General features: G+C 53.3%; 2 protein-coding genes across 11 annotated transcripts; one reads left to right on the top strand and one right to left on the bottom strand.

Annotated features, from left to right (window-relative positions):
- The first annotated feature begins 4,327 nt into the window (after positions 1-4,327).
- On the top strand, positions 4,328-6,855 carry PRR29 (proline rich 29). 8 transcript variants are annotated; one of them, XM_047833130.1, is made up of 6 exons: positions 4,328-4,445; positions 4,687-4,762; positions 4,975-5,087; positions 6,012-6,235; positions 6,381-6,451; positions 6,647-6,855. In XM_047833130.1, the coding sequence occupies exons 1-6, from the start codon at positions 4,386-4,388 to the stop codon at positions 6,673-6,675; spliced, it is 573 nt and encodes a 190-aa protein (XP_047689086.1). In that variant the 5' UTR covers positions 4,328-4,385; the 3' UTR covers positions 6,676-6,855. The 8 variants fall into 8 exon arrangements, with proteins under 8 accessions (XP_047689086.1, XP_047689080.1, XP_047689081.1 ...); XM_047833125.1 differs by having other exon boundaries at positions 4,358-4,469; positions 6,602-6,855; XM_047833127.1 differs by having other exon boundaries at positions 4,358-4,469.
- A 228-nt stretch (positions 6,856-7,083) lies between these two features.
- On the bottom strand, positions 7,084-20,106 carry ICAM2 (intercellular adhesion molecule 2). 3 transcript variants are annotated; one of them, XM_047833122.1, is made up of 6 exons: positions 19,968-20,106; positions 14,427-14,595; positions 12,052-12,156; positions 9,999-10,262; positions 8,487-8,807; positions 7,084-7,823 (listed from the first exon to the last, which is right to left on the bottom strand). In XM_047833122.1, the coding sequence occupies exons 3-6, from the start codon at positions 12,122-12,124 to the stop codon at positions 7,675-7,677; spliced, it is 807 nt and encodes a 268-aa protein (XP_047689078.1). In that variant the 5' UTR covers positions 12,125-12,156; positions 14,427-14,595; positions 19,968-20,106; the 3' UTR covers positions 7,084-7,674. The 3 variants fall into 3 exon arrangements, with proteins under 3 accessions (XP_047689078.1, XP_047689077.1, XP_047689076.1); XM_047833121.1 differs by lacking the exon at positions 14,427-14,595; XM_047833120.1 differs by lacking the exons at positions 14,427-14,595; positions 19,968-20,106 and having other exon boundaries at positions 12,052-12,259.
- Between the last annotated feature and the right edge of the window lie 151 nt (positions 20,107-20,257).

Here is a 20,257-nt window from a genome sequence, read left to right on the forward strand (position 1 = left end):
TACCCTGTCCTGGCCACTACTCCCCACCCCTCACCCCTGCCTGAGCAGTCAGTTCTCTCCCTGAGTCTTCAGTCGGGGAGACTTTCTGGGAGCTTCAGCAGGTGCTCCCCTGTGGTTGGTGACACCCCAATTCCCGGGAGTCAAGGAGGGGAGGGCTCTGGACTCCACCCCACAGTTCTATTCCTGTGAGCTGGGACCTTGAAAGCAAGTTCCCTTCACAATGCATCCCACTGCTGCCATCTACACATTTATAAGTCTCCAAAGTGCCACCAGGGGCCTGTCAGACAAAACCACACACACACACGCATCTCACAAGGGTAGCCATGATTTGGACAAACAGCATAGAGCCTCTAAGCAGAAAAATGGAATTCCTTTCCTGTGATATTTTCAAGGCTTCTCCCCACATAGCCAGTAGTCATAACTAGCTCCTTCCAGTTAGTGCCTCACTAGAAAGGGGGCCCAAGAAAAGTGTCTGTTGCTGGGTTTTCTGCCTCTGCTTAGCACTTCCTCATCTGTACCAAAAAGAAACACTGAAATTTCCACCCAAATTCTTTTTTTTTTTAAAGCTTATTTATTTTGAGACAGAGAGGGCGAGCATGTGTAAGTGGGGGAGGGACAGAGAGAGGAAGAGAGAATCCCAAGCAGGCTCTGCACCGAAAGCACAGAGCCTGGTGTGGGGCTCGAACCCACAAACCATGAGATTATGACCTGAGCTGAAGTCAGATGCTTAACGGACTGAGCCACCCAGGCAGCCCCACCCAACCCAAATTCTTAAAAGTTCCCTTTTCTCTCCATTTCCATCGGAGGAGGAGATGAGGGAGCCCATTTTTCATGGTTTTCTAATGACTGCACACTCTTCCTTTGAGTGAATTACCTTCATTTATATAGCCATTCCCTTACTAAAGGACGCTGGATGTGTTCAATCTTCGACTCTTAAAAATAACACTGTGACAAACACATTTTAGTAGAAACCTTTTTCCCTGTTTGGTTTATTCCCAGATACAGATTTACCAAGGCAACAGGGAGGACTTTGGTACATATTTCAGTGGGACACACACACACACACACACACACACACACAAAACCCAAAAGTCATAAAGCAACAAGGCAAAGATACAAACAAGAGTCCTCGCGGAGACAAAATGAAGAGGAAGTAGGTGGAGCGTTCGATGCCTCAAAGAAGGTGGTAGGAGGCAGGGCGAGTATGGAAAGTCACCTCCACTGTTGGACTAATGTTAGATCGTCTATAAGCAAAATAGCTCTGGCAGATAAGCATGTGTGGTTTTTCCATTCTTCAACTGGCAAATGTTTCCGTTTCCTTTGACGAAGAGCTCTGCTTGAATACAGAAGCCAGATAGGGTTTATCTCGGCCCTGCCTTCCAAAATACAAGTTTCGTGTGTGGTTAACATGCTATCTTGTATCTGAAATAATCACCAATTCCTGACTGTTTTCCACAGCCACCTCCAGCCCGCTCTGGGCTTCTTTTAGAGGGCTGAGGGTGATGGCCTCCCGCTGGCCTCCCTGCCTCCAGCTTTGCCTCCGTTGAATCCATTGGCTGTTATACTCCCAGATGAATTTTCCTCCGTGTCTATTCCTGCATCTGACGTCACTGAACACAAATTTTAACATAGAGCTACCAGAATTGCTTTCTCCAGGAGTTTTCAGCAGACTGGGGGCAGACACGGAGAAAGTGGGAGGTTAGTGTCATAGTTTGGATTCCCTCCAAAGCAGAGCCCGAGACAAGGATTTGGGAGCAAGTAGTTTCTTTGGAAGGGGATCCCAGGAAGCACTGTGAGGGAGTGGAGAAATGACAGAGGAAAAAATCAGTGAAGTGTGTGTTTGTTGGTGAGCAGATTATCACTGGGACAACTGAGACATAAAGCCACAGGGACTACTGAAAAACTTCGGGGACGATCCCCCCTGGAGTTGTCCCCCGGAGGCCAGCAGGCTGGGGAATTTACCATCAACTGCTCTCCCTTGATGCTTCAGGGTCGCCTCTGGGATGACTTCCGGCCTGCCTCACTTGTGGCCAGAAAATGTCCCCAGATGGAAACACGGAAAGTGAGTGCAGGAACCAACTGTATACCTTTGGGAGGATACATCACCATCAGACATTTGTTCTTCCTGAGTCTGGTTGACATTAACAAAGATGGGAGGAACAGGATGAATCTTCCTAAGACATGCCTGTGCACACGTCACTGCCCCATTTCTCTCCTGCTCGAAACTCACCAAGAGCTCCCCACTACCCAATAGCTCAGCCTGAACTCCACCATTCAGCCTGTGAGTATGACCTGCATCTGCCTGGGCCGCTGGAACTTCTCTCTGCCCAGCTCCTCCACCACAGCCAGAGAGTGTGACCACTGGAGCATTTCAGGCCTTGTCTATTCTTGCACCTGAGCCTTTGTTCAGTCTGTGTCCCCAACCTGGGCTGCCCTGTCTCTCACACAGCTTGGCCCCATCCAAAGTTCCTCCACTGCAGAATCCTATCCTTCAGTGATCAATTCATCTCTTTTTAAGACCGCTTCTTTTAAAAATATTGTTTTAGGGGCGCCTGGGTGGCGCAGTCGGTTAAGCGTCCGACTTCAGCCAGGTCACGATCTCACGGTCCGTGAGTTCGAGCCCCGCGTCGGGCTCTGGGCTGATGGCTCAGAGCCTGGAGCCTGTTTCCGATTCTGTGTCTCCCTCTCTCTGCCCCTAACCGTTCATGCCCTGTCTCTCTCTGTCCCAAAAATAAATAAACGTTGAAAAAAAAATTAAAAAAAAAATATTGTTTTAATGTTTATTTATTTTTGAGAGAGAGTGAGAGAGAGCAGGGGAGGGGCAGAGAGAGAGGGAGACACAGCATCCGAGGCAGGCTCTAGGCTCTGAGCTGTCAGCACAGAGTCACATGCGGGGGCTCAAACCCACAAGCCGTGAGATCATGACCTGAGCTGAAGTCAGACACTTAATTGACTGAGCCACCCAGGCGCCCCATGACCCCTTCTTATATGTCTCACCCACAGGGGACTTTGCACAGTCTTGTATCTTTCTTAAGTTTATTAATTTATTTTGAGGGAGGGGGCGCAAGTGGGGGAGAGGCAGAGAGAGAGAATCCCAAGCAGGCTCCATGCTGTCAGCACAGATCCCATGAACAATGAGATCATAACCTGAGCTGAAGTTAAGTCGAACACTTAACCGACTGACCCACCCAGGTGCCCCATACACAGTCTTGTATTTTTGCTTTCACTTCATGAATACATTTTCCACTTCCCAGCAATGCTGGAACCAGCAGGAATATACTAGTGTATCTCCAGTGTCCAGAAGGGCGCCTTGCACACACAGGCACCTCCTTGACCGAGGTTTGCTGGTGGTAAGCACGAGGATTGGTTTTGCCCCTCTAACTGCAATGAGGGTGCAGATGGAAAGATGCACCTCTGTGTCCATCCCACTCCCCAGGGCCTGTCACTACATTGCCTGACGTCAGCTTGTTGATGGCCGTGGAAGCTATAAGACTCACAGCTAATGCACGGTCCACAGGCCCCCCTCCCCGGGACTGAAGCACAGAGGAGGAGGCGGGAATGGTCTTTCTGGTTCTAGACACCAGGAGTGCCAGGAAGAGGAGCTGAACAGAAGTAGAGGGTGGGGGAAGGGCAGCCCGAGGGGTGCTAATCCCAGCTTCCTGTCTGGATTTTCCTTGACTGCTGCTCAGGGCCTATCTTAGGATGGTCACAGCTGCCGAAATAGATCTCTCCCCTCACCTGTTCTGAAGCAAAGAAGACCTTGATAACTTCCTGTCAGAAGAATGCAGGCTTTGGTAATTTTTCCAGGATGTGGGACAATAATGGGGGCACTGGTGCTGAACTCCTTGGGGTTCTCCACCTCTGTAAAGCAGCAGCCAGGAATGAGGGAGCAAACGGCCACAAGGGGGGAGTCCAGGGGCCAGCCACCTGTTTCTGGCCAGGGCCCAGTCTTTTCTGTGAACTTGGTTGATGTTCGCTTCCTTGGTCTGCTCCAGAAACCATTCCCAGCCTGAAGGACGCCCCTCTGATTCAGAGTGAAACACATCCTCTGCCCTCCTCACTCACCTGCCTCTCTCCGCCAAGTCGGCTCCTACAGAATTCTCTACGGGCCAGTCTCCCCAGCCCCTCACTCATTCACTCAACAAACACGAGCCCCCAGGCTAGGTATTGGAGGTGCACAAGGGTGAGAGGTACAGGGAGGAGCAAGATGCGATGCCCGGGGAACCGACGCAGGTTGGAGGTGGGCATCCCTCAGAGGCGACACCTCTTGTGGGAGAGCCTAACACGCCCGGAGCGCTGGGGCCGGGGAGGGACCTGCGCATGCGTGGAAGGAGAGTTTCGCGTCGCCCACGTCGCCTAGGTAACCCGCACCCGCGGAAACCAGCATGGCCTTCCGCAGCGGAGGAAGCTGGGGTCAACTCCCATCACAGAGTGCAGCCCCGACGGTGAGGGCTGAGCCGGCCTTTGAGGTTGGCTGACTGGGGAGCCGTCCCTGGAGGAAGTGGGGTGGGTGAGCCGCAGAGGAAGAGACTCAGGGAAGGGGGAGGCCGTGGGGGCGCGGGGAGAAGAACGCGGCCCCTGAGGGGTTAGGGAGGCAACTCGGGGGGTGGGGGTGTCCCGGCGGGGGGGGTGAGGGTCCCCCATCCCTTGCCCGCCTGGCCTGGCTGAGTCTCCCGCTCCCCCCAGCCCTGGGTGACCGTCCTGCAGCCGCTCGCCTGGGCCGCCCCACCTCCGCCCCCGCAGCCGGGCCGAGTGAAGGAAGGTGAGACTCCGGGCTCACCCGCCGTGTACCCCACTCTGCCTCGCACATTCTCTAGGCTTCCTCGCGGCACATCCCTCCCGCGCGGTCCTGGGCTGGGCGTTGGGAGATCGGGGTGGGGGGTGGGGTGGGGAGGAGGGTGGGCGGTGGGAAAGGCCCTGGGGCCGTGGGCAGTGGGCGACCTGGCATAGGCCCGCTGAGCTCCTCCGCCCCAGACCTGCTGGAACTGATGTTGCTGCAGAACGCGCAGATGCACCAGCTGCTGCTGAGTCGCCTGGTGGCAGCAGCGCTCCACCCAGGGCCGGCTCCGCCCCACCCCCACCCGCAGGTGCGTGCGCGGGAGGTGGGCCACCAGGGCCGTTCGCCTGGCCTGCGAGTCCAAGGGTGGGGATCCATCTAGGGGTGGATCCTTGAGAAAAAGAATCAGGCAACAGTGCAGTGGACCTGGCTGGGCCCCTGTGGCATCCCTTATGTGCCAGACTCCCATGCCAGAAGCCTCCATCTGGTGGGGATCCCCAAATGCGGACCACCCAGGTCTTGTTTTCAAGGTCCCCCTGCAGGGCATCCACCCCAAGAATACAGGCCCGGGAGGACAGGCACCACTGTACCCTGGGTCTGCAGGGGGCCTGATACTTATTAGGGGCTCAAGTGATATTTGTTGAACAAGTGAAAGAATAAACGAATGACCGTGAAGACAAGGCAGCTTTGGCGGTGGCTGTCACAGGGAGAGGTACAAGGGCCGGGTGCACACCTGGTTGGGGAAAGGCTCCTTGGAGGAACAGGTTACCTTAGAACCCGCCCTTGAAAGCCAGGTAGGATTTTGACGCTTGGAGAAGGTCAGGTTGTGTCCAGCGTCCAGGCTGGCCGGGCCTGCTGCTGTTCCTCACGCCCCGTCCCTCAGGGAGTCCCCGGGATGAACACCCCACCTCCCTAATGAGGCACAGGTGGGGCCAGGGTTGGGGGCAAAGCCAGGGGCGGGTCACCGGACTGCTGACCCAGCTCTGCAGTCATACCTGGAAGCTTCCAGGCTCTGTTCAGCCACTTATTAGCTGGGTGACCTTAAATAAGTTGTTCAGCCTCGTTGAGCCTCAGTTTTCCCTCCTGAAAAATAAGAAATAAATGTCTCCAAGGTGGCTTGCTTGCATGTAGACAATGCTCCATTTTATGAGAAATTAGAGGAACAGAGGAGTGGGGGTAGGGAGAGCTGGATCTGGTATCATCATCTCTCCTCCCCCGTTCCCACAATCCCCAGGTCTACCTGGAGGGTCAAGAGGAATATGAGGAGGAGGAGGAGAAGCAAGTCCAGGAGGAAGGGCCTTCGGTGTTCCACCACCACTACCTCCCCTGCCCGATGCCCAGTCCGGGTCCCCTGCTACCCTGGCCAGTCCCTTTTCTTTCCCCGCCCCCGCATCAGCCTCACTTGCAGGACACGTCCAGGATTCAGCACCACCCTCCTGCCTCTGGGAGAAGGGGGTCGTAAGTGAGGCTTGGGGATCTGAGCATTGTCAGGGCCCTGCTCTGGGGCTGGGCTGGAAGAGCTCACCAGGGGCTGAGGGTGGGGTGGAGATATGTGGGGGTGAGTATCTGATGGGGGGGGATGTCTTTCTTTTCTCCATCTCAGGAGAGCCATCCCCCCGCCCCCACCCCCCAGTGCCACAGGGACTGTGGGTGCGGATGTACCCCCGGCTTCAGGTAGGGGCAGAGTGGGTGGGCAGTGGGGCCCAAGCCCAGGCCGGGGATGGGTCAGGAGGCCAGGAGGGCCGTTTGGGGGACAGGGAGCTCCTACCACCACTACTGTAGGCAACTGGCCTGTCCCTTTCCTTTTCCTTCCTTGGGGTCCAGTGAGGCAGGAAGGGAGCCAAGGCGAAGGTACTGTTCTCTCCCCAGACTACTATGATGCTGAGAGCCTACCATGAGGACAGATGCCAGCCCTGGGACCCTGCCAGCTTCACCGCAGGGCTGGAAAGAGCCCTGGAGCCCTTACGTGCCCCTCTAGTGCCTGTGACTCTGCACGAATGCCCAGCAGCCCTTCTCCTCCCTCAGCTGCAGCCAGGCCCTCTCCTGGGTGAATCAATACACTCTTCACCCCACTGAAACCTTGGACTGACCTGATATCTGCCCCGGAGCAAGAGTCCGTCTAAGCATCGTCCAGGGCTGGGAAGCCACAGGGCGTGGTCTGGGACCCAGAGCCCTCCCCCGACCTCCTCCACTCACCCCTCTCTGGGATGGCTAGGGCTGGGGGGTGTCGATGGCCTAATGATGGAGCAGGTGAGGGGAGGACTGCTTTTGTTGTCCGAGGCTCTCTGAAGGCCCAGAGTGACGGGGGAGAGGCCTGGCTCAAAGGTCCTGGAGCTGAGCCAGTTCCCTTGGGCCCCACCCTCACCCCAGGAAGCTGGTTCTTGTGGCAGAAAGGAGAAGCCAGAGCCCTGTCCCGCTCCCAGTGGGAGTGGCCTGAGGTTCCAGAGGGCCAAGAAGGAAGAGAACGTCTCTCTGCCCCACCCTCCCTCAGGAGAAGTTAGTCACTCGGGGCCCCGTGAGAATGGGTGTCTGGTGCCTGGGCTGGTCAGCAGGCGGGCACCCCAGGGTCTGGGCTGGCTGGCGCTCTAGAAGGCCCCTGTGAATGAATGGGCGGAGGGAGACTTAGGAGACATTTGGAGAGAGGAGTCTGGGCCTGGTGGGTACCCTTCCCAGCTGCTGAGTTCTATCCCAGGAGACACTGAGGCCCAGGGTTAAGTCCAGGTATTTATATTTAGACTAGAAGAGGAAATGGTCCCAAAGTCCTCTGCTGCTCCTTAGAGTCCTGCAGCCAGGGCTGGACCACAACCCTGAGGAGCCACGCTGACTTCCAGTGGCTGCCGTGGTGGTGACCGTGCCACTCATGTAGGCTGCGCCCAGTAGGCCCGACTCGGGCCCCTTTAAGCACCTTGTACCCTGTAGGCGCCCATCTGCCTCTGGCGCCAATGCTGGCCGAAGACAAAGCACAGGAGGATAGATGTCACAAACAGGAACAGCAGCACGGACACCACTGTGATGATGACGACCATCTGGTTGTCTGGCATGGGCTCTGGGGAGGCAGGAGGGGGCAGCGGTCTTAGAAGTCTTCCGGTCCCAGGTGCTAGGGCCCCAGAGGTGTGCTTGTCGCCCACCCGGCCCTCCCCCATCTTGCAGTCACCCGTGTTGCAGACGTGAGCGGCTAATGGTGTAATACCTAGGGGAAAGGTGGGCCAGGGTCCAGGCTACCAGCCAGCCCTCTGTGAGACTATGAGGGCAGATGTCCCCCAGCACATGGTTGCTGGACACCATGGCCTGGACAGTGGCGTGGTCCAGACCAAGCCCTTCCCTGGCCAGAACTGAGTGAGCTTCTACCAAACTCTGAAGACAGGGAACACTTTGGCCATCAAGGGTCACAGAATGGCAGAGCTCCAGGGGATCTTAGGGCCAAATCTCTAGATGTAGACAGGGGCCATGGCCAGAGAGAGGAGGTTGACTTGGTCAAGGTCACACTGGTCACTAATGGTCAAGCAACTAGTTGGGGTCCAAACTGGGCACGTGGAGAGAGCTTCGGGGAAGACAGAGAGCAAGAGGGAACCCCCCTGGGATTAAGTGTGGGGTCCCTGGGCACCTGGCCCCTGAGCTGGCAGAGAACGTGGTGAAGGTTTTTTCTTCCCCTAAGGAATGGGAGATGAATGCTCCCTCCCACCCCCTCCTTCTGGGGACTCTCCCTCACCATAGACCTTGAGCGTCTGGGGCTCTGAGACACCGTGAATGATGTCCCCACCAAGAGACCGCAGGTCCAGGTCTGCCCGGCAGGAGAAGTTGTGGCGGCCGTCTTCCTTATGAGCTGTGGCATTATGTGTGACTGTGGCCTCTTGGGGGGCAAGTGCCATCGTCCTAAAGGTCTTGTTGCGCATGGCCTCCTTGCCACGGAGCAGGGTGAGAGTGAGGCTCTCAAGAGGTGCCACATTGGGCACCCGGCACTCGATGGTGAAGGATCCCCCCACAGCCACCCGAGTGGGCTTCAGCTTCAGCAGCACTTCCTTTGGAGGGTCTGCGGGGAAGAAAGAGCGAGGGGTTCTGGTCAGAATGAGGGTGCTGTCCCAGCAGGCCCCACCCAGCCAGGCCCAGCCCCTGGCACCGTAGTGTTATCAGGTCCTTGGCTGGATTTGGGAAAGCGGGCTGGGGCCTGGTCTGCTCTAGAGTGTAAAGAGAGGAAGAAGGAAACACTTCAGGGTGAAGGACATACTGGGTGGTAGTTTTACCAACATGATATTTTCTGGAATGGTCAAGAATGAAGGTGGTCAGGTGTCTACAAAGAGGAGGTCCAGAAAGTGTACGGCCAACTAGAAATAAAAAATTTGGATCGGTCTCCTCCAGAAATCAAACACAGATTTCCACATTAAACAGCTGGATGATTATATTGGGACCTAGAAGGGAGGGTTCGTTAGATCAGGGCCGCGCGTTGTGGGGTCCTCACTTAAGAGGCAGGGACTGGAGTCAGACCTGCCTTGCTTCTCCAGGATCAGATTCATAGCCGCCTCCATCCCTTATCTATTAAACAGGGCCCTCAGTGGTACCCTGGCTTCTCTTGTGAACTAGAATACCTTGCCCCAGTCACCCCAGGATAATAGGCTGGATTTAGGACATCTTTCTATTCACTTGATCCACTGATGTTGGTCATGGGAAAGACCCAAGCCACACTCTTGGTGCCGAGATGTGGAGGGAATCCTGGCCTATGGGAAGGTCTCCATGGCCCACATGCAGGTGTGTGTGTGTGTGTGTGTGTGTGATGGTCACACATCTTCCAGGGGCTCCCAGGAATATAAAAGCCCCAGGGGGTGCCTTAACCTTCCCTCCGTGAAGGGCAGGGGCGACTGGAGAGCACGCTGGCCTTTCTTTTGGTGCCCCACTACTCGTCATGGGGTGGGGGGTGTCCACTGTTACCGAGCGGGGAGGAGACTGCGGGCCCTGCCTGGGAAATGACTTTTAGATTTGTGCAGACCTTGCTTAGATTGTCCTCTGAGCAAGCCCCAGACCTGGGGTTGCCAGCAGGCTCAAGGAGGCCAGTGAAGGGTGTGAGCAGATTCTGAGCCCAAGGTGGGGGGTCCTGTTCCTTGTCACCCCAGGAGCCCAGGGAGGTGGGAACCATATCTAGTGGCCGGGAGCAGTAACAGAGTAGCTCGGCAGACACGCAGCCGACACAGGCTCAGCCCGCGGGAAGGGGGGTCCGTGTGGCACTCACAGAACACGCTGACGTTGAGACTCTTTAACTTCTGCTTCCTGAAGCAGGTGAAGTAGCAGTAGATGATTGTGTCCTGGGAGACATTGGAGACCAAGTACTGCTTCCACTGAGTTCCACTGGCCACCAGACTCTTGGTTAGAGTGGTTTCCAGGCCACTGGTGTCAGGCAGGGCACAGCTGGTACTACAGTTGATCAACGTGGACCCTCCGGGCTCCACCACCAGCTGCTCTGGATACATGTGTACCTCGAACGTCTCACCAGACCCTGGAAGACCAGAAATACGGGGCAGCAAATGTCTCTGCTGCCCTGCACCATGGAACTGCCTGCCACGGGCTGTCTGATCAAGGGACAGGTGCCCAGGAAGAACGTCCAGAGACGGCCCCTCTGCTACTCTCCCCTTGTTCAGGCCTTATTTATTACCTCACCTCTAGACAGAGGTCTCCCTGCTGCCCCAGCTGTCTCCCTGCCTCTGGTTACTCTTCCTCCAGCCCATCACCTTCAAATTAGTCTTCTCCATCTCCATTCTTCTTACATCTTCCATCACCATGGGGAGGGATCCTATTTGACCTTCAAAGCCCAGCCCAAATGTCCCCTTCTCCATGAAGGCCTCTCAGAACTGGAGGTGGACTGTGTCCTCTTGGCCCCTGTGGCCATGGGTTTAACCCTTTCTCCTTTCTTTTCTTCTGCAAATGTTTTTTGAATAGCTGTTCTGTGCCAGGTGCCATTCTAGGCTCTGGTGACACGGCAGTGACCAAAGCAGAACAAACCCTGCCCTTGCAGAGCTCACATTATAGTGAAGGAGACAGACGATAATCAGCAAGTGAAATAGCCAGCCTGCTGGGTGGTAACAAGTGCCCAGGGAAGGAGAGAGGGGGCAGGTGGAGCCGTCATTTTAATAGTCAGCACAGGCCTCACCAAGACATCCAGCAAAGACCTGGAGGGGGTGGGGGTGAGCCCTGCAGCTATCTGGGGGGGGGGGGGAGTGTTTCCAGCACTAAGACCCCAGGTCAAGGGCATGCTTGGTATGCTTGAGGAATGGCAAGATCGGGATGGCTGGAGCTCAGCAAGGAGGAAGGCAGGGGGAGAGGAGTTTAGAAAGGTAATTGCAAATGATTTATATTCATGCTGACTCTCCCTTAGATGTTCTGGAGCTTCTGGAAGGCAGGGCCCAGATTTTTCAGGTTTCTCTTAGTGCTTAGCACAATGCCCTGTGTATGGCAGGCATTCGGGAAGTATTTGATGCATAAAGATTGAGTCCCCAGTGCTCACCTCCCACTCAGTGATGGCCAGAAGGTCCTTGGTCCCAACCAACTGGGCCTGCCCTGTGCTCCCACAGCGCCAGCAGCATGTCCCCACTGAGCCCTCAGCTGGTGGCATATAATGAAATGACAAGAAAGGAGCTTTGCAGGTAGATAGAGCTGGATTCAAATCCTGAGTTTGCCAGGTACCAGCTGTGTGACCCTGGACAAGGTGCTTTCTCTCTCTGAACCTGTTTCTTCATCTGTCAAATGGGCTAGTAATCCCCTTCCTGCAGGGTTGTGGTGAAAGCTCAGTGAGATAGTACTTGAAAAGCGCCTGGCAGGCTGTCCAAAACAGAGTGCTCAGCACATGGCAGCATTTTCCTTCAAGTCCCCTGACCCCCTGGAAGATGTGTGGGTTTCCCTTCTGTAGGCCGTAGTCAAAAGGCAATGTCCTCTGCTGCCCCCTGCTGTCTCGAAGCCACATCTGAGGAACAGCTGGGGCATTCCCTCACCTTTCCTTGAACCCCAGCAACCCCTTCCACCTCAGGCCCCCGTGCAGCCCACCATCCGGCCTCCATGACCTGCCACAGGCCACGAAGCTGTGTCCAAAAGGCTAGCTTTTCTTTCTTCGCCCCCAGGATCATGGAGAAGCCAGGCTGGCATGGCATCCTGTACCCATGATGGCTGCCACTGTGTTCAAAGCCTCAGTGACTTCAGGACCAGAACCCCCTCCCACGCCTGAAGCCAGGGGGGCAGGGGCCCACCCTCTGGGCTGGCGTGCGCCAAGCCAGGAACCCCAGGCACCAGCTCACCTGGGCAGCAGAACAGGGCGAGAAGGGCGGCGGGCAGGCCCCAGCAACCAAAAGGGGACATCTTGAGCGGCATCCACAGGCTCACGGTGAACAGCTGAGGGCTGCCTGGAGAGAGATGGTGGGCCCAGGTCAGGGAGTGGTGGCCTGGAGCTGCAGCCCGGAACTCTAGCCTTCTATGTGCTGGTGACCACATTTCCTCTCATTATCTGAGAGGTTCTCGGGAAGTCACTTGGGAGGCTGGCTCTCAGAGCTCCAGGCCTTCAAGAACACAGGCAGAGGAAGCTGGGTTGTAGCCGATAAGCCGGGATACAACCTGGCCACCTGCCATGCTGCTGTGCAGGGGGCAGGGCGAGCGACAGCTGCGCGTGTCTGTGAGGGACGTGAGTGTGCATGGGGCTCGGTGCACTGTGGGTGCATAGAGGGCAGTGATGCCTATAAGCCCCAGACCTGGGAACCCCAAATCCCAAGGACACGTTGTCCAGTTCCCCTCTGCGAAGACAGTATTCAAAGTCAGGCCGGTCCAGGACATGCAGTCTCCACAGCAAAGTGGGCAGGGAGCCAGACTTCTTTAAGGAGACCTGGGCAGGAACTGGAGGCACTCCAGCAGACCCCCCAGCACAGCTACTTAAACCTCAACACCCACCCACTTGCAACCTTGACCTGTCCTGACTCAGCCGATAGGGACAATTCGAGGGGAAGTGCTCCCACAACCGTCCCCAGCAGCCCAGACACAGAGGTAATGGGGGTCAGTCTGGCTGTAGCTCAAACCCCAGCCTCTATTTCCAGGGCCGGGTTTATTGTGTCTCCCCCAGCCCTTCCAGGCAGGGAGCCTTGGTCTGGGGATGGGGGGCTCAGGGCCTGAGGCACTGCCGTGCATTTCTAGGGAGGCCTTATCACCTACTGAGGGAATCTCCAGAAGTGGGAGTCCCTGGGGCCAGCAGAGCCTGGGAGAGGCAGGAGAGGAGCAGGTCTCCTTGCTTTATCGGGGGCGCCCCAGCGTTTTCAGGGCTCAGGCCAAACTCCATTCCTGGGTTGCGAGTGTGAAGTCGTGCCTTTCTCTTTGGCCGCTGAGGCCAAAGGCTGTCACCACCACGTGTGGTGGGCAAGTGCCGCTTGTCAGCCCGGACCTGGGCACGTCCCTGGACAGCACTGCTTCGGAGTGATGCCGAAGGAAGACGCAGAAAAGAGCAAGCCATGACCCCAGCCTGGGATCTGGTCCGTGCGGCTGCAGGAAACACTCCCCCGAACCCTCGGGGAGGCTGAGGGTGCGGCCCTGGGGCTCAGACAGCGGGCGCTGCTGTGCGGAGACTCTGTGGTCTCCACCGAGTCAGAAGAATGATGATGATGAGAGCAATAACGACAAAAATAATAACAAAAGTAATGCAACAGTGAGCGTTTACTGACTGCTGATCAGCACCATCATAAGGGCTCTACAAACATTAACTAATCAATGCCCCAATTCCACGAGGCAGGTACAATTACTGTCCCCATCTTGGCGATGGGGAAACTGAGGCAGAGAGTGATTAACTGACGTGGCCAACGTCACATACCTAGGGGAGCGCGAAGTCTATATGAGTGAAAGGAGCTGTGGTGATGCCAAAGCCCACAGGGCAGGGGCAAGAGAAGGATGCTTAGACACTTCCTCCCCAGGAGACCCTTGGGAGGGGAATGCAAGACAGCAGGAGGCCAGAGGAAATTTCTGGGGTCTTCTTTGCCATGCCAGGCTGGGGGAGGAGGGTGGCTCATGCCCAGGGAGCTCCAGACAGCTTCTGGAAGGGTCTGTGGCTGTGAATCCCAACCACACATGCTGCTGGGCCAGCCTGACTCTATCCCCACAGGGGTGAAGCTCCTGGGGCCCATAGGTTCTGCTCTAAGCCTGTCAGCCCCTGTTCCCACCTACCACTTCCTCTTTGCCCTCTCTCTCTCTTGCCCTGGGCAGGCCCTCCTTGCCTGGGGCACACCAGGCCCACGAACATGGCCGTGTTAGACGTGTATCGTCTCTGATAGCTTACACATCAACTTTCTTTCCCTCCCCACTGGCCTCCCACCCACGGGGGCTGAAGCTGAATGTCACATACTGCTGTCCTACCGCAGACAGGCCTGGCAAACGGTTGATGGTGGATGGACGGATGAGTAAATGAATGGAAGAAATAGTTTGTCTTCGTGTACAACCCAGGCAAGATTGGATGGGGGTCTGACAGCTCTGCCGACCCCGAGGCCACGGAGCTGGGCTGAACACATAACAAGGCCAACCAGGGCCCCTTACTCCCCAAAGATGGGCACTCAGAGTTAGGCCTGGGCGGTGTTTTTCCCAGGACTCTGAACCATAACTGGTGGAAACGAGCCCTTCCCTTTCTGATCCTAACAGTACGCACCTGAGAGCCAGCGGCCGTCTGTGCTTATGCCCTGGCAAGTGAAGAAGCTGGTAGAAAGGAACTCCACTCGGCAGTGGAGGGAAAGTGACCCAGAATTGTCCCAGGTCACGTGCTGGCTGTGGGGTGGACTCTGGCAGGAAGTGAGTTGGGTTGAGGGCTCACGATGATTCTGTGTGGCAAAAATGAAAGAGCTTTTCAGGCCCTTCAAACCTGCCCATTGGAGTCCAGGGCTGGCTACGGGTCCTTGCACAGGGAGTTATTTTGAGCCCTGTTCTGCCTCACAGAACTTTCCGGACAGAATGGGAGGGTGCTCTACTTGCATGAGGCCTGGAGGTCTTCTGGGAGAGAGAATAAAGTGGTTTCGGGGGCCTGATGATCAGACCCTAGAAGGCCATGATGGATGCTTTCAAACAAAGAAGAAAGACCAAAGCTTCCTGATGCCAAGAAGTTGCCCGTGGACAAAAGGAAACCGACCATGGTGTAGATGAGAGAAGAAATTCCGGTGTTCCATCTCGAAACACTGTTCCACCACCAAATACTCCCTGGCTTATTCTTTAGGGTCTCTGAGTTCTCCAATGAAGGGGACAATGAAGCTGGAAGAGTTAAGATGCTCCAGAAGACTCAAGAGGATTGGAGGGGAGGGGAGGTTGGAGCGTTAGTTTGGGAAGTGAACTCATCTCTCCACAGGGCTTTGGAAGGCTTCTGTCTTGACTGGGTCTTAATCCAGTGACTTCTCCTGTGTTCCCAGCAAAAGGGTCTTTCAAGAACCGTTTCACCTTTCAAGGTGAGATAAAGACATGATAAACAAAGTCTGAGACAGTTTACCCCCAAGATACTCCACTAGAGGAACTTTTAAAGATGTGTCCAGGAGAAGGAAAAATGACTACAGGACCGTTTTCTATGCAAGAAGGAAGCATGGGAGAACAACAGTGTAAATGAATATGTAACTCCAGACAACCACTGTCTGCAGTAACAATATTTACAGTATTTAATTTGAGAAGTCTTAAAATGTTCAAAAGTAAAATACCGGGCAATAATATTTAAAAGAGGATTATGGTTCAAGCTTTCTAAACTCTGTGTTGTTTAGGAGGGAGGATATACTTTAAGTTATAGAAGCAGGGTGACGTTGTAAGAAAAACCAACAGAGATAGGGTATTAAAGTTCGAAACCACTAGAGAAGCTTAAAACGGCATGAAAACAACCTTTTTAAAAAAAATTTTTTTTTCAATGTTTTTATTTTTGGGACAGAGAGAGACAGAGCATGAACGGGGGAGGGGCAGAGAGAGAGGGAGACACAGAATCGGAAACAGGCTCCAGGCTCCGAGCCATCAGCCCAGAGCCTGACGCGGGGCTCGAACTCACGGACCGCGAGATCGTGACCTGGCTGAAGTCGGACGCTTAACCGACTGCGCCACCCAGGCGCCCCGAAAACAACCTTTAATCAAAAGAATTAAAGGAGAAAAACATGGAAAAAGAGGGGCAAGTATAAATTTTTAAAAAGATGGTATTCCGAAGTCCAAATTTATAATAATCACAATAAAGATGAAACATTTAATGATAGTTGAATAAATTGTCAGATCGATTTTTTTTTTTTAATCCTTGCTATGTGGTGGTGTCAGAAGAATTTGGTGGTCTCAGTCGGAAGAGCATGTGACTCTTGATCTCAGGGTCATGAGTTCGAGCCCCGCGTCGGGCTGACAGCTCGGAGCCTGGAGCCTGCTTCGGATTCTGTGTCTCCCTCGCTCTCTGCCCCTCCCCCCGCTCATGCTCTGTCTCTCTCTCTCTCTGTGTCAAAAATAAATAAACATTAAAAAAAATCAAAAAATAAAAATAAAATCTTAAAAAAAAATTTTTTTTCAAGTCCTTGCCCTGTGTTAATCTATTCCTGGCTGGTGTCTGGACTGAATGCAAGGACAAAGCCTTGTATTCATAAATCAGGCACAACAGAAGGGCCGGGAAAAGGAATAGTTCATGGACCTGTTACCTCGACAAATCTGCAAACTTTGAATGTGATTCAGGGCCATGCCCTTGGAAACGAGATTTGATGTGACTAGCACACAGGCATGACCTGGGTCATGATTCCCTCTGATGTCCTGCAGACATGTTGTCCTGCACACACAGCTCAGTTCTGAGTCATTTTAGCTTCTGGACAGCTTACAGGCAGAGGGTGCCTGTGCATCTGTCAGATGTAGGTCAGAGGTGTTGGACTGAGAAAATGGATAAGGCAGGCACAGTAACCCTGATAACAGGAAGCAGAAAGGGAGGGACTTTCCAAGTTGGAAAGAGGGTTCGGAAGACAATAACCACTTCTGCCCTCCCCTGCTTAGATTTCTGGTGATACACCCTGTCACAGGGGTACTTCCCTCTGTTTTTCTCTCAGCAAAACTTGACGTCTGATTACTAAGAGAAGGGAGAAGAAAAGGGAAACTGACATTTCGTTGACCTGTATTCCCTGCTAGGGACTGAGCTGAGGTGTTAATACGTTGTTTTATTTAATTATCATACCAGATCCATACAAATAAGGAACCATTCTGATGATGCATTTGAGAAAGCAGGGGCTTGTGTGGATTCATAATGTGCCCAGCTCACGGAAGTATGAGGTGATAGAGCAAGAGGAAAACTGAGGAAAGATCAGTGGTTGCCAGGGGTAGGGGAGGAGGGACGGGTGAAGAGGCAGACAACAGAGGATTTTTAGAGCATTGGAACTACTCTGTGTGAGCTATGATACGGACATGTGCCATGATACGTTTGTCTAAACCCATGATGGGGCGCCTGGGTGGCTCAGTCTGTAAGTGTCTGACTTCAGCTCAGGTCATGATCTCGCAGTTTGTGAGTTCGAGCCCCACTCGAACTGTGCTGACAGCTGGGAGCCTGGAGCCTGCTTCAGATTCTGTGTTTTCCTCTCTCTCTGCCGCTCGCTTGCAATCTGTCTGTCTGTCTCTCTCTCTCAAAGATAAACATTTAAAAAAATGTAAACCCATGAATGCACAATGACACGTCCATGCAGGTTCACTGAATGTAACAGATGTACCAATCCGGTGGGGGAGGTTGACAACAGGGCAGACTGTGCACGTGTGGGGGCGGTTTTGTTTTGCTGTGAAGATAAAGCTACTCTAAAACAAAACAAAACAAAACAAAAACACAAAAACAAAAACAAAAAAGCCGATTTTTAAAAATAGCTCAAACGCACTACCTCAGAAGAGAAACTTCCGGGTTAGGGTTCTTGCCAGCTTGTTGAAAAGGCAGGTTTTAAAACTCCACTCTTATTCAGCAGGGTTTAATGGAAGCCATGGACTCAGTTATTCCTAAATTCTCATCTCAGATTAGATTTTTAAAACATGAAAACACAAACCCCACTTCTCTGTTGTTTATGAGTCACACCTTAGGCGTTAAGAGTATGGAATGGTTGCAAAGTCAGAGAATGGGGAAAAATATACGTGGCAAACACTACCCACAAGAAAAATGGGACATCTCTGTTCATAGTAGAGAAAGAGAACTTCTACAACAAAAATGTTTATTAGGGATAGCGTTAGGATACGCCTGCTCAATGTTTCCCAGAAGTGGGAGAGAAGTTCTCTAAGATGCAGCCCTCAAGCAGTGAAGGATAGGAGCTGGTGGATACGAAGAGCTCCAGTGTCTTCCTTTTCCTTGGGCAATTCTGGGAAGCATCTAGCAGGCTTATCAGAGGTCCCAACAGTCAAGCTCCCTTGGCCTACAGCCGTGACATCAGTCAAGCTCCTGTAATTGGCTTTTCTTCCTTCCCTTCTCAGTCACCCTGCCCTCCTTTCTGGAATCACCTCTCTAATAACCTACCTGAACCCAAGTCTTTGTTCCAGGCTCTGCTTTTAAAGGAGCTCAAACTAAACACTCAGGGTGCCTGAGTGGCTCAGTTGGTCAAGTGTCTGACCCTTGATTTTGGCTCAGGTCATGATCCCAGGGTTGTGGGATTGAGCCCTGCGTCAGGGGGCTCAATGTGGAGCCTGCTTAAGATTCTCTCTCTCTCTCTCTCTCTCTCTCTCTCTCTCCCTTTGCTCCTCTCCCCCTCTCACATGCCCTCTCTCTAAAATAAAATAAAATAATAATAAAGGAGCTCAAACTAAAAATTTACACTAACGGATTTAAGAAGAAAAACACATGATCATCTCAACAGATCCAGGGGGGAATAATGATGAGATTCAGTACACTTTCATGAAAAAGACCTTAGCAGATTAGAAGGAAATTTTCTTAACCTGATAAAGAGAACTTACAAGAAGCTTATGTATATATTATTTTTAATAAGTAAATCTTAGGAGTATTTCCTTTATATTTTTTTAAAGTTTATTTTGAGACAGAGAGCAAGAGAGAGCAGGAGAGGGGCAAAAAGAGGGACAGGCAGGATCCCAAGCAGGCTTTACGCTATCAGTGAGGAGCCTGATGTGGGGCTCAAACTCATGAGCTGTGAGATCATGACCTGAGCCGAGATCAAGGGTTGGATGCTTAACTGACTGAGCCCCCAGGTGCCCCAGGAACATTTCCTTTAAAAGCAGGACCCAAACGAGGATGCCTACTGTCTCTGTTGGTATTTAGCAGCACCAGAGGTCCTGGACAGAGCAGTAAGACAAGAAAAAGAAATTAAAGCCCTAAGGATGAAAAAAAAAAAGAACAAAACTGTCAGTATTTTCATATGATATGGTAGCCTGGGTAGTAAATCCAAAAGAATGATCAGAAAAGTGATTCAAAATAAGAAGGGATTGGGGTCTCTGGGTGGCTCAGTTGGTTAAGCATCTGACTCTTGATTTCGGCTCAAGTCATGATCTCACAGTCCGTAGGTTCAAGCCCAGAGTTGGGCTCTGTTCTGACGGCACTGAGCTTACTTGGGATTCTCTCTCTTTCCCATTCTCTCTGCCCCTCCCCTATTCTCTCTCTCTCTCTCTCTCTCTCTCTCTCTCAAAAATAAATAAATAAACATTAAAAAAATAATAAGGGATTTTAGCAAGGCAACTAGCTATCAGGTCAATGTCGAAAAATAAGTTGCTTTTATGTGTATCAGTAACGTACAAAAGTAGAATTAAAAAACCACATCATTTATAGTAGCAGAAAAAGGGGAATAAACTAGCAAAATATGTATAAGACCTACAGTAAGAAGTTACAAAAGAGATTCATCACGAACCCCAGATGCAATCCCCGGAGGAAGGGGACCATCCCTTTCTCCATGCATCAGCTCCGAGCACAGTGCCCTTGGCTAGAGCCATACCCACGTGGTCAAAAAGGCAGCCCCCTGCTTCTAAATTGGCCAAGCGATGACAGAGCAGGAAAGAGGAGGACAATAATAGGAAACAGGCACAGAAGCAGGGTCAGTAAACTCTTGAACTCAGAGACCGCAAGGGGAGCTTCCCCCGCAGGGAACATCGGCCCAGAAGGAACTCTGGGGACCCGGGAGGGCGCCGGGGTAGGCCTTCCCCTCAGCCCAGGGGAATCAGGCCAGAGAGGGGAGGGGACTACAAGTCAGGCCTGGACCCTCCGACCCGGGCTCCCAGGAGGGAAGGAGAAGCGTGACGTTACCTGTCCTCTGCTAAACGGAGGAATGTTCCAGGAAAGTAGGGCGGCCTGGGGTCTGGAGCCTGGAGACGTGAGAGAGGCCGAGGTGCTCAGGGCCTGTGGTTCTGCCTCTGTGAATTCAGACCTCCCCTTCCCGCGGCACTCACGAGTCACGTGCTTCCTGTGATGGGTTCCCACCTCAGACTAACCTCCTGTCGGCCGGCTCCCTCTTCTTCTTTTTTTGTTTTTGTTTTCAATTTTGTTAATGTTTTATTTAAGATTGAGCGCGAGTGGGGGAGGGGCAGAGAGAGGGA

This window comes from Prionailurus viverrinus, chromosome E1, assembly GCF_022837055.1.
Source record: "Prionailurus viverrinus isolate Anna chromosome E1, UM_Priviv_1.0, whole genome shotgun sequence".
Taxonomy (NCBI): Eukaryota; Metazoa; Chordata; class Mammalia; order Carnivora; family Felidae; genus Prionailurus; species Prionailurus viverrinus.

What these genes read in the sequence shown, in the direction of transcription:
- PRR29 (XM_047833123.1), top strand. Translation starts at nt 4,386, where the DNA reads ATGGCCTTCCGCAGCGGAGGAAGCTGGGGTCAACTCCCATCACAGAGT. An exon ending in GGGCTGAGCCGGCCTTTGAG is followed by an intron (nt 4,470 to 4,686) that starts GTTGGCTGACTG and finishes CGCTCCCCCCAG; the next exon opens with CCCTGGGTGACCGTCCTGCA. An exon ending in CGCCCCACCCCCACCCGCAG is followed by an intron (nt 5,088 to 6,011) that starts GTGCGTGCGCGG and finishes CACAATCCCCAG; the next exon opens with GTCTACCTGGAGGGTCAAGA.
- ICAM2 (XM_047833120.1), bottom strand. Translation starts at nt 12,244, where the DNA reads ATGTGGTCACCAGCACATAGAAGGCTAGAGTTCCGGGCTGCAGCTCCA. An exon ending in TCTCAACGTCAGCGTGTTCT is followed by an intron (nt 8,808 to 9,998) that starts GTGAGTGCCACA and finishes TCTTCCCCGCAG; the next exon opens with ACCCTCCAAAGGAAGTGCTG. An exon ending in CCAGACGCTCAAGGTCTATG is followed by an intron (nt 7,824 to 8,486) that starts GTGAGGGAGAGT and finishes CTGCCTCCCCAG; the next exon opens with AGCCCATGCCAGACAACCAG.